This window comes from Zeus faber, assembly GCF_960531495.2.
Source record: "Zeus faber genome assembly, chromosome: 1".
Classification (NCBI taxonomy): domain Eukaryota; kingdom Metazoa; phylum Chordata; class Actinopteri; order Zeiformes; family Zeidae; genus Zeus; species Zeus faber.
The window spans coordinates 29,730,907-29,743,516 of NC_137193.1; the positions used below are offsets into that span (position 1 = coordinate 29,730,907).

Genomic DNA, 12,610 nt, shown 5'->3' on the forward strand with positions numbered 1-12,610 from the left:
AACGGCGACGGCGTCGCGCTGGATCTAGGCGAGGGGAACGTGCCCCGGAAGGCGGGGTCCGCCTCCGTGTGTCCGCGGGGATCCGGAGCGGACAGCCCGTCTCCGCGCCGCTCGGCGGAAAGGACTAACGGCGGGACCGCGATAACGGGGAATCTGAACAACAACGATTTCTTCTTCAGCCTGAGCGACAACGTGCACAACAATGTGAACCATTACCACCGTCATCTCCAGGAGCATCCTACGTTCAGCCTGCAGCAGATGTGTGCCAAGCGGCCGCAGATCCCCCAGATCCCCTCCTCCGGGACCCTGAACCTCCACACTCACCACCCGGGCCGGAGGAAAAGTGACAACAAGGCGAGCACTTATGGCATGAACTACCTGCTGTCACACTGCACCAATGGCAGCTCCGCCAGTGCCTGGATGCCCTGGAAGACGAGGAAGTACAGCCCCGGAGTGCTCGGGTGAGGACACGGCGGCGGCGCTGTTCGGGGGAGTCTGAGAATTCTGGGGTATTTTTGGTCGTCGACCGGCGCCTTCGTCCCGCCGATGGCCGTCCGATCCGGAGTAGTGTCGTGTCTTCGTTTGTAATTTGGGTGTTTTTCCACGTTATTGATATTCTTTACGTTGGACATTGCGGTGCGTTCAGCGGGTCAGTCGTGTGGTTGGGGGGGAGGTGTGTGTGTGTGTGTGTGGGGGGGGGGGGGGGTCTCGCTTGGCTAACTGGCCGGCTAACGTTAGCCGTTAGCTCACTGGCTAGCCAATGAGCGACTGGGCTTCTCATGGTAAAGGAGCGGCGCCTGCCATGGAGCTTAGCCCGTAGCTTGGCACGTAGCTTAGCACGCAGCTTAGCACGCTATTCAAGGAGAGTTAACCGGCTGCCAACGCCACTTCTGGTAATCTGTATTATGTCCCAGCGTCACGTTACAGACACGTTACAGACACACACACCCCCCCCCCAAAAAAATGCCCGAATTCCGCCGAATTACCAACGAAGCTGCCATTCTGCAAGGTGAAATGACACCATTAGCGACGGGTTGGCTGAGCTGCAAATTGATTTGGAGACGTAACAGTGCGCGGGGGCTCGGATGGAACCGTCGCTCCAGCGCGTCACACGCGCCCTAGAACGTCAATGGAGGACGAGACGGGCTGCGCTCCGCTCGTGGGAGCGTTTCAGCGCGTTACGCTTCCTCCTGGAGGACTGTTCCACTCCTTTCTGTGTAGGGGGGGCACGTTTTCAGTTTTTGGGGTTTTTTTTTTTTGTTTTTTTAAACCAGTCGAGGACTCCTACAAATGCACAATACGTTTTATTTCATTTAACTTGTGGAAAGGATACACAGGGATGTGTTTGACTGTTTTAGTTGGGGGTTGTTTTTTTTATGCCGTGCAGACCGGTCAAAATACCAAACACTGCGCAACTGCAAACGGTTCCTCGCGGACGATCAGACCTTTTAAAAACGTACCACCGTTTGACAGCGATTGAGTGAGTCGATTGTGATTGGTTGAGACGGCGGTGGGCGGGACTACGGCGGGAAACGGCCTCCTTCTATTGGAGGGCATTTGGTCCTATCTCGTTTTGAACCAATGGCCCCGATGTCTGTGGCGAAGATTGTGCGAGTTGTGCCCTTTTTTTTTTTTTTTAAAGTCGATTAGAATCGCTCTGAATTCATATTATTTTATATTAGAGTACAACCGACGGAGCCATTGCTTAGGTTTGGCCAATGTCAAGGTCCTCATAGTAAACCTGCGGCAGACGTGTTGCCTAGACTCGTGAAATTTGAACTGATTGTGCACTGGCAAGGAGGCTGTGCTTTCCCCCCTGGGACAAAAGTGGTTCCAATGGTGCCTCAATAGGCATAAGCTAGAATTGTTGATGTTTTGCCCTGTGCTCAACTAGTCTTGTTTTGCGTACTTTGTTTACCGTGTCAATTTGCCTTTTGGGGGCGATCTTCAAGTATCGAGTTGCACAATTTCAGTGCAATTAGAATGGGGATGCTCAAACACCTAGACTGCTATAGACTGCTGTTTTCAAGTCCGATTCTGTGATCATGGACTCAGTCATGAAGTTGCTCTGATTTTTAAGCCCAGTGTTGCATAAAGCAACAATCAATTTTGGTGAGACGAAGCAGTAAGAAAGTCATATACTGAAAATGACACAGGGTTTTGGAAATCAGTGATCTCGCTACTATTGTAACTGAAGTTATTTAATACTACTATATATGTCAGTATTCTGTATCGGCCTCTACTCAAGTGAGAACTCATACCGTCTGAAAAATAATTGTGTACTAATGTCATAGTTTTGTGCCACATATAGCCAATGTTTAGTTCATTGTTAACAAGTAAGGGAATGTTTTTACAAACCATACCCCAGAATTAAGAGTGTAGTTATAGTGACAGTGGGGCTGTACCCGACTAAGAATTTTGTCAGTCGAATCAGATTCGGCTGTTCAATGCGGATATTCGACTATTCGCTGAGGGGACAGGGCCGGGTCTTATAGGCGACCACCTAAGGCACCACCCCAAGGGGGCGGAGAGGGAGCGATTGGGGCGATTTCTGCGCACCTGTCTCCCCCTCAGACGGTGCGCGTGCCAGCGATGGAGCGCCGGATGGGGCGTCCTTTTTATAGGTTTTATTGATTAGAAATATATTTTGATTGAAATTTTATTTTTTTTGATTTTATGTCTGCTTATGCCATGAAACAAGGCCATGAAACATGGCTCACGGAACGGTATGGAACAAAACCGAGCGAAATGGAGACACTTTGTCCGTGAGCTTCTCCCCGATCCTCCCCCCTCCATGCGTTATGTGCAGAAAATAAATCAGGGTTAATTCTGCTCTTAATTTGTTTTACTTTTTCTCTCAGTAAGAGTACTGTTAAAGTGCTGGATCGATAAGCAGTATTGGTAAGAGTAGTAGTACAGTTGAAAACTTAACGATACCCATCCCAACTCGTGCACCGTTCCCCGTCTCCACACTGTTTTTAGTTGGGTTTTTTTGGACGAACGGCGATCGGGGCGCACGAAGAGCTGTGTCTTCGGACGCGGACGATTCACACACACTGTATAAAAATATATTTACAATTCTCTCCATTTATAATTCCTTATTGAAATGTCATCCCTGTGAATTTTTGTAAGCTTCTATCTGTTTTATCCTGTTACTGTAATGCACACTAACTGACAAAAATAAAACGACTGCTCGACTTGAAGAATCTCAGTCGACTGACGGATTTCCGACTGATGATTGGAGTCGTCCACTCTCAGGGGGAAGCCCTAAGTGACAGTAAGATAAGAGATGATTTAGTCTTGCTTACTGTCTGCTGGAGGCATTTCCAAATTTCCCTCTATTTTGTTTCATCCCGATCAAGCTGTTGCTGCTCTATGTGAGTCAAATTAATTTGTAGCACTTTCTCATAGTAGCAATGTTGAAAGGATTTGCCACCACAGCCCACGTACAGAGGATGTTCAGTGGAAGCTCGAATTTATTCACCACGTGTGGCTGGAAATAATTTCATTGTCAGGGGAGAAAATAATAAATTGGTTGAATTGGTTTTATATTTGATATAACCACATTGTATTGTATGTGGAGGGTACACCGGCTACTTTGTTTCACTGACGTCGCGGTCTGGTTGTGAATGACATTATCGTTGCTAGGCAAGTACAACAGGGGGCAGTCCTGCGGTTTACCGTTCGTTTGTCCCGTTACGGCGACTGCCGCGCTCAGTGTAGCTCACCGTGCTCGGCCGCCGCGCTGGACTGCGCCGGGGGGAGGGAGCGGGCCGGCCATGCTACACTTCCTCCAGGGCCTCGGGAATTGATTGTGACAGGCTCCCCGTCCTGTATTTCGCTGTGACGCGGCGCACATTCCTAGAGGGGAAACATGAATGGCCTTGGAGGACGAACAGAGATCCACTGTTCCCAGGCATTTGTTTGGTCCCCAAATGTTTACATTGCCGGTATCGCCACAGTCCAAAAGGGGACTTGTACAAAAACGACGACATGGACTCCGAACGTTCTCAAAATGTTGCACCCTATCCCCTTTTTCTCTTTTTTTCTTCTCGCAAGTGTGTGTCTGAGGCCACCCGAGATGTTGTCTTGATACCTCTTGAATCTTGATCAGACTTTTTGTCCCTCCCGTTCCTCTGCCTTTATTTTTTCCAAAATGTTTACAGTCTGTTTTGTAGCTGTGTAAGAATGCTGCCAAAGGTGGATTCCGACCGTATCTGTTCACCACTTCCTCAAAGATGCTTGTTAGAGGGCGTGATCTGATGCCGATTGGCTCAGTCGGATGTGACGAAAAAAGTCGGATCAAAACAAGTTTGCCCCCTGACAGAAAATATTTTTTGTACCTTAAGTGCCTATCAATGCCGTCCGCCGGCGGCACGCTGCCTCATGGCCTGATTATGAGGGAAAATGTGAAGCCGAAAAGACCATAATCTCTCTCCCTCTTTCTCTCTCCAGGCTCCACGAGGAGATTGTGGACTTCTACAACTTCATGTCTCCCCGGCTGGAGGAAGCCGCCATGCGAAAGGAAGTGGTCCACAGGATAGAGACGGTCATCAAGGAGCTGTGGCCAAGCGCAGACGTAAGGCACACACGCCCACACCTGTGTTTAGACAATCTGCTAATCTCGGCGTTCCAGGAGCAGAGTGGCGGTGGGGTGGGACTAGACTTCCCCTAGCTCTGTTTTTTTAAATGACTCAAATTCACCCCGGGAGCAGGGAACGGTCAGCGTGCTCGGGGGGGGGGGGAGTGAACAGTTCTGTGTTGTTCAAGGTTCGCCATTTTCCCAGTGCATGCCGTCCAGTTGAATTAGAGCCGGCCGGCAATTCAGTACTTCTCCCCATCGTGAATGAAGACAGTTTTGTCGCCTGAATTAATGATGAACATGCAACCTAAACACTAACATAAAGACGGGTCTGAAATAGATGAAACGGTATTATGTGAAAACCTTCCAAAGTATGGATGCCATTGACAACTAAATCGTAGTTATACGCTATGGTTCAAGAGGTTTTTTTGTCACATACATATACATACCTTCATACATATACAGTATGCAGTGAAATATCTTTGCAGCGCACCCAGAGATTAAGCACAATAAGTACTGAACTGAAGATAATAGCTAACCTAATTCCTACCTAACTAACTGATTCCTGAAATGTAATGCAGTCAGTGAATAGAATAATATAAAATAAAATAAATTAGAATAAGACTCAAAAAGGTCATACAAAATAGAAGTAAAGGGAGTAGTCATGTATGTGGAATAGGCTATTTGTAAATACAGATATGTGCATGTGAATAAAGTGTGTGTGGAGATGGGAATGTATGTGTGGGTGTGTATGTATGATTCCCTGGCCCCACACTGTTGAAATTGGTCTTATGTTTTAATATAAGAAACGCCTTTTTTGTCTTTGTTAATATTGAAACCTTTTTTCAACCTTTGTTTTTTCAGGTCCAGATCTTTGGCAGCTTCAGCACAGGACTCTACCTTCCAACAAGGCAAGAGCTAAAACTCACGAACAACCGAGGAGATTGACAGTGGTAGAAAATAATTCAAAAGCCTTCATTCAGTTGGCTTCCCTGACGTGTTTCGGCATACCTGGCGTGGCCTAATATCCTCGTCCAGTGTTTTGACTTTTGCCCCCCCCCGCTCTTCGTCCTCAGTGACATTGACCTGGTGGTGTTCGGGAAGTGGGAGCGTCCCCCGCTGCAGGAGCTGGAGCAGGCCCTGCGCAAGCACAACGTGGCCGAGCCCTTCTCCATTAAAGTGCTGGACAAGGCTACGGTGAGCGGTGGCCGACCGGTTCCAGAAATCTCAGCTGGAGGATTCGGGGCTGTGTTAGGCTCTTAGAGGGCTGCTAGATACCCAAGAGAACTATCCTTGATCCCAATACTTAAAATCCACACCAACGCCTTTCCTTTCAGGTGCCTATCATCAAGCTGACCGACCAGGAGACCGAAGTGAAAGTGGACATCAGCTTCAACGTGGAGACCGGGGTCAAGGCAGCACACTACATTAAGGACTATGTAAAGGTAGGAGGCTTCCAACTAAAGCAAAGAGGCCATCGCTGTTGGGTTTGACCGGAAACTCTTGGATCCTTTATTACTTACTTAACTTATGCATGAATAACTTCGAACGCGCTTTGTTAATGCGATTATAATCAGTGGTGTATCAGGTCTGCAGATACACTGAAACACTTAGTTGCTTATATGAGGTTCAGCACTACCTTCATAGATTTTGACGAATGAACAAATGCCACTTCGCTCCGAGATTTGTCTGTAAGTACATTTTCGAACTTCAACTCTAATTCTGTGTGTGTGTGTTGGTGTGGCTCAAGCTCCGGTGACGTGAAGCCAGTGACAGTCGACGCAACGGAGATAATGGAGATTTATCTCCGCCCCGATCACAGTTGCGGTCGAGGTGACTAATGCAACAACGGGGTTGTAGCGAACAGTCCAGAATGCAAGATGAAACCTTTTTCATGCGTGTGAGTGCCTGTCGTAGCGCGACACCCCTCCCACATGCGAGCGCGCGGGGATTAGGTTGTTGATCTTGTGAGGATTAGGTCTGATCGGAGCTCGTGCAGAGTCTTGCAGGGAAAGGTCACGTCTGGCTCGTGTGTTCATAAACAGTGTTGACCCTATCAATAAAACGTAATCGGATTTGACTCCCAGGCAAATGTGCTGCCTTTGTAATCTTTCCAGATTTTGTCCTCTACTTGATCTCGGGTCATTTTATTATGCCAAATAATATTTTCATTTAAACCATTGCATTGTCATCAGATTCTTGATTTTTATTTATTTATTTATTTATTTGTTTGTTTGTTTATTTCGAGAAAAGGCCTTTATCATAAGCGCTAAACTGGGCATGCTTGTCTCTGTGAATAAAGGAAATCTGATAGTTTTAAATTTTTTTCCTTCAACTGGAAATTGTAGGGCCTGTTTTTTTTTTTATTATCTTTTTTTAATGACATGTTTAAATCCTATTGGCATACATGGACACCTCCCCATATACCGACACACGGTAGCGTTTAACCGTAGTGTATTCATAGTTTTCCATTACCCGGCGCGTCACGCCCCCTGAAGTTTTAGGCTATGTGAATCCCACTGAAGCCACATCTGAACGTCTTAACCTTACGTCCAAGAACTGGTCTTGGTTATTCACGTTGCCGTGACCGCCAACCGATTTCCCAGAACCCGCACCGGAATTTTAAGAATACATGTTTTTAGAAATCCTCACTCTCTGGACTTTTTAGGGAATCGGATGAATTGAATCTCAATCAATTTTCCTTTCCAGAGATTTCTGTTATGTATTTACGTTATGTATTTGTAATTTTCCTTCTCTCCCTTCCATTCGCAGAAGTACCCAGCGCTGCCTTATCTGATCTTTGTGCTGAAGCAGTTCCTGCTACAGAGGGACCTCAACGAAGTCTTCACTGGTGGTATCAGCTCCTACAGCCTCATTCTCCTGGTCATCAGCTTCCTCCAGGTACACTCCCATACCAAAATGTGTACAAGTGTCATAGAACCAGTTTATATTTATTTATGACTCTTTTCAATAGATAATTTCTCCGAGGCCTCAGCTATGCCCGTAATGGTATATATGTCCGAAACCATACTGTGGTCAAATAGTATGCAAAAAGTGCCAGGACAACATACTATAATCTAGTGAAATATCAATAATCAATTCCCCGCTTCCCCATCTTCTGCAGCTCCATCCGCGCATCGATGCCAGGAACCCTAGTGAGAACCTGGGCATCCTGTTGATCGAATTCTTCGAGCTGTACGGCCGCCACTTCAACTACTTAAAAACGGGCATCCGCATCAAAAATGGTGGCGCCTACATGGCCAAGGAGGAGATCATGAAGGCCATGACCAATGTCTACAGACCTTCCATGCTCTGCATAGAGGACCCGCTGCTTCCCGGTGTGTGTGTGTGTGGGGGTGGGGGGGTGTGTGTGTGCCAAGAATGGCTGATGGCTGTCATCAGCCACAAGAATCTATTGATTTGGCCTCAATGTCCTCCCTGTCACTGCACCGCTGTAAAGGTTTCCGCTGCCAGTAACCTGTAAAGGGCAGTGAGTGATATTGATGGCTTCAAACCTTCCTCAAGGCTAACCTCACGCTCCATCTCAAAACAGATTTAAAAAGGCGGCAGCTCACACCAGACGCGTATTGATGGATTTTCTAACACTGCCCATATTGTCCTTTTTTGGCTCAGGTAACGACGTGGGCAGGAGCTCGTACGGGGCCATGCACGTGAAGCACGTGTTCGACTACGCCTACACGGTCCTGGGGCATGCCGTGTCGCCCCTGGCACGCTCCTACCCCAACAAGGACTCTGAAAGGTGAGACAGAAACGTCTTTAACTGCATTAAATCCAATTCCAGTTTATGTGTTTTTCACTTAAATTTTGTTTTTTCACTTCACACACACGCCCAAATTTCCTCGAGGGATCGTTGACGTCTTATCGTCTTATGACTGTGAATGATAAAGCCCTCCTGCCCTCTCCTACAGTACCCTGGGGCGAATAATCAGGTTGACCCAGGAAGTGATCGATTACAGGGAGTGGATCATTAAGAAGTGGGGCGGCAGGCACCTGGCGCGGACGGACAGCAGAGGTAAGTTTCTGTCTTGGAAATATTGGGCTGTCCACACAGAGACTGTTTTAGACCTAGTATTGACTCCAATGTCTCCAAACCGCCCGACTCTCGTAGCGCCACTAGCGTTAATGACCGCTGTAACCCTTGTCTGAAAGCAAACAAAACACGCTGAAGGGCTCCGCCCGTTTCTCCACTTTCTAACGGTTGTCATTAGAATGGGTTTGTGAAGTGTCAAGACGCGATGAAACTCTGCCCAGGACTGATCACGACCGAGTGCGACAACATTAAACGTGTTTGGGGGGGATCGTTTCAGCCCTAACTAGCTAGAACTCCACGGGGGGCGGGGACTCAGGAGTCTGCTTACGTCACAGGACTGGCGAGATGACAATGGACCGGCTTAACGCGCAAATTTCCGCCGACCATCATGTGTCGGGGTTCTAGAATTGCGCAAAGAGTTTCTTGAGAAACAGTAGCTGTCAAACAACTCAATGGATTCTTCCTCTGTTTCTAGTTGGAGCTTTATTGACAACATCTGACATTCAGTCCCATCTGTTATGGCCTCCACCCGCAGGCTTCCTTCCGAAGGAGGCTGTGTTGGAGCAGGACCTGGACCTCGGTGTGGGAGTGGAGGAGCAGCAGAGGGACTCTGCATCCCCCCACAGCGCAGACTCCCCAATGTCCATCTCCAGCCCCCAGCAGCACTCGTCGGCCTCCTCAGTCTCCTCCCTGTCCGGGTCAGACAACGTAAGGACACACACACACACACACACACACACACACACACACACACACACACACACACACACACACACACTAAGGCACAGATTAAGAGGCTCCACTAGATGCGCTGTTTGTGTGGCGGAGTTTGCCGTTGACACATGAATTTGGTACGACTCTCAGGACTCAGACTCCACGCCGCCGTGCCCGGCCCCCCCGCCTCCCCTGCCTCCATATGCGTCGTTCCAGCCCTTGGGCCTGGCATTACCGCCAGCCCTCACCATGGGCACACGCAAGCCGGACTTGGGCGGCCCACACCTCATCATGGCCCCCGGATCCCAGGTAAGATCCCCTATTTGACCATGGTGGACACAAAGGACTACTGGAGAAGGCAGGTTCACACTTTCTTAAAGGGTTTGTACGTGGTTATGAAGGATTTTTTTTATTTTTATTTATTTGCCCATGCCTTATTATTGAATTTGATTTTGACGGTTCATTAGTTCCCAAACTGCAATTTCAACTCATAAGATAATCATTACAATAGTTTGAACACCTATCTAAAGGATGTATTTGTCCCACCCCACCCCACCCCACCCCACCCCACCCCACCATACTCCTGCCCCCACCTCCTCCCTTCCTGCCACCAGGCGCATGTCTCCCTGCCCGGCGGTCTAGCGATGCACTCCATGGCTGGCCGACAGGTGTGTGTAGACACCGGGCTCCCCCCGTTCTTCCACATGCCTCCCCCGGCTCACGCCCACCTCCCCTCCAGCCCCCAGCTGCCGCCAAGTCCCCACTCCAGCCACACGCACAAGGTAGGCGTACACACACACACACAATCCAGAACACATGCATTGTTACAGACTGGAACCTCATAACACACTGACACAGAACTTTCTCTTATTTAGAAAGTCAAGTGCACCAACACAATTTGTCACTCTCACTCCATGTCCATGACCTCATGTGTTCATGCAGTCTGTGTGAGAGACTGAATGTGACCCCCTCATCCACCCAGAAGTGCTCAACACCTACATCCACAAACACCACTGCTGTCATATTGACAATGATAAGTCAGCCATGGTGCTGACTTGGGGCAAAAGGTTCATCTTCTGATCCATCTGTCCGATCAAATGCATTTTGATATTTATAGGCGTATACCACGCCTATGGCCAAAAATCTGCTCTTTTTCTTGACCCCAATACATATTTATTCTTAGTTTTTATTCTTAGTTTCTTAGTTTGAATATGGAGTGTGTCCATCCCTTAAAACATGGCAATTAAATGCACGACTTCATAGAATATCACCAATATTGCATACAAAATCACCAAATAATTTCTGCCCATTTTAGAATGTTGACATGGGTTTCATCCTCTCCAGATTTACGGATAGGTCCTTTTTTTTTCAACCCGGGCCTTATTCAAATGTCGGTTCCTATCATTTTTATTTTAAGCAATAAAGATCATGTTAAATCACCTTTTGAAAATGGCAAGTTGTTATACCATATACCACGAATAATGTTACACCAAAAAAATGGTTTCAATCCATGGATGTTGTCAGGGTTGGAGGGTTTTATTCACTTTTGCTTCCATAAATAATCTGCCTTCGTTGCCGTGCTAATGTATGAGAATAGAAACAGGAAGTCGCACCACTTCCTACTGGTAACTTACTGTAGCCAATGTTACGCTTTGGATGTACTATGGTAATTGCAAAATCTTCTATTAGATAAAGATGTGATATTAGCGTTATTCAAAACATGATCAAAAATACACAAGGAAAGGAAATTATTATTATTTCTTTTTTTAAGTTTGCCATTAAACGTTGGTCTGTAATCAAGCACCGTGGGAAGATGCAGCAGAACAGTTATAAATGATGGCCGCCAACACTCCTAGGACCTGGCTTTGAAAAATGGCCAACCTATCCTTTGATCAAATCTTTTTCTGCTGACGTAGTCCATGGTGTGGCTGGAGATGATTGTGCCAAACAATATCTTATAAAAATAACACTGCATCTCTTATCTCCCCCCTCCATCTCTTGAACTGACAGAATGCAGCCAAGTTCAACGTCAAGGGCTTCCACAACCCAGCACTGGTCAACAGTCCCGTTCTGGTCAACCGAGGACACACGCATGCTCACACGCACACACACACACACACGCACACACACACGCAGTACCACCGCAACACCTGGAGACGCCGGAAGCGAGAGAGCCTCCCGGTCAGCCTCAGCAGATAGAGGACACACCTTCACCCTTATCCTCGCCCCCCTCTGCCGCGTCGCCTCGGCACTTCGTCTTGAAGGAGGACGGACGGACAGAGGGAGGGACGGACGGACGGACGGCCAGAGCAGCAAGAGACCAGCATCTAGACTGGCGAACAACGGCCCCTCTCCACCTCTTTTTTTTTTTTTTTTTTTTTTAATCTTTTTCTTTCCCTCCTGTCACTCTGTCACACTCTTCATTTCCACCTTTGCTTTGTTTGCCCCCCACCCCCCCCCCCGAACGCACGGGTAGGACCTGCCGCTCCACACTCTGGCCTCCGAAGGATTTATCGCTAAATTGAGACCTGCCGGTGTCGTTCCTCTTTGTTCTTTTTCTTTGTCCGTCTTTCTTTACCTTTTGGGTTCTAACACATAGTTTTCTTCCACATTCACCCAGGGACTAGGGTGGTGGTGGTGCTGGTGTGTGGGAGGGGCGGGAGTTGCTGGTGAGGTCCCAGTTGCCTACTAGGAGCGTCATTGCTCAGTGTTCACTGCGAGGTCTCTCGTTTGTTTTTTGCTGTTTCCGTTGTTGCCTCTGTTTCGACCGTTGCAGCCAAGCTGCATCTTTTTTTTTTTTTTTGTTGTTGTTTTGTTCAAAGTCTGTGTTTCTCTCTTCCTAAATGTACGGTTTTTAAATTTGTGCAATAATTTTTTATTTTTATTTTTTACAAGGAAAGGATTATTTAATTTTTTTTTTTTTTTTTTTTTTTTAAATATGTAAAACCATTTTATTTTTATGAGAGTTTAAAGAACCTTTCTGTGGGCAGCCTATCTAGAGCTTCGGGGGAGTCTGTTGTGTGTTTGTGATGTCTTACGTGTGTGTGTGTGTGTGTGTGTGTGTGTGTGTGTGTGTGTGTGTGTGTGTGTGTGTGTGTGTGTGTGTGTGTGTGTGTGTGTGTGTGTGTGTGTGTGTGTGTGTGTGTGTGTGTGTGTGTGTGTGTGTGTGTGGTGGGCTAAGGTTAGGTGACATGTGAACAGCAAGGGAACAAGCGGCTGTTGCCTCCTCTCTCACTCCGTCTCTCTCCCTCCCTCTCCCTCTC

At 47.5% G+C, this 12,610-nt stretch overlaps 1 protein-coding gene across 1 annotated transcript; it reads left to right on the forward strand.

The window, feature by feature from the left end:
* Positions 1-243: 243 nt before the first annotated feature.
* On the forward strand, positions 244-11,546 carry tent4a (terminal nucleotidyltransferase 4A; the record flags this gene model as incomplete). The annotated part of the gene is made up of 13 exons (XM_080009181.1): positions 244-461; positions 4,456-4,579; positions 5,447-5,493; positions 5,659-5,779; positions 5,920-6,027; positions 7,355-7,483; positions 7,707-7,920; positions 8,216-8,342; positions 8,512-8,615; positions 9,169-9,341; positions 9,498-9,656; positions 9,962-10,129; positions 11,358-11,546. The coding sequence occupies exons 1-13, from the start codon at positions 259-261 to the stop codon at positions 11,544-11,546; spliced, it is 1,866 nt and encodes a 621-aa protein (XP_079865307.1). The 5' UTR covers positions 244-258.
* Between the last annotated feature and the right edge of the window lie 1,064 nt (positions 11,547-12,610).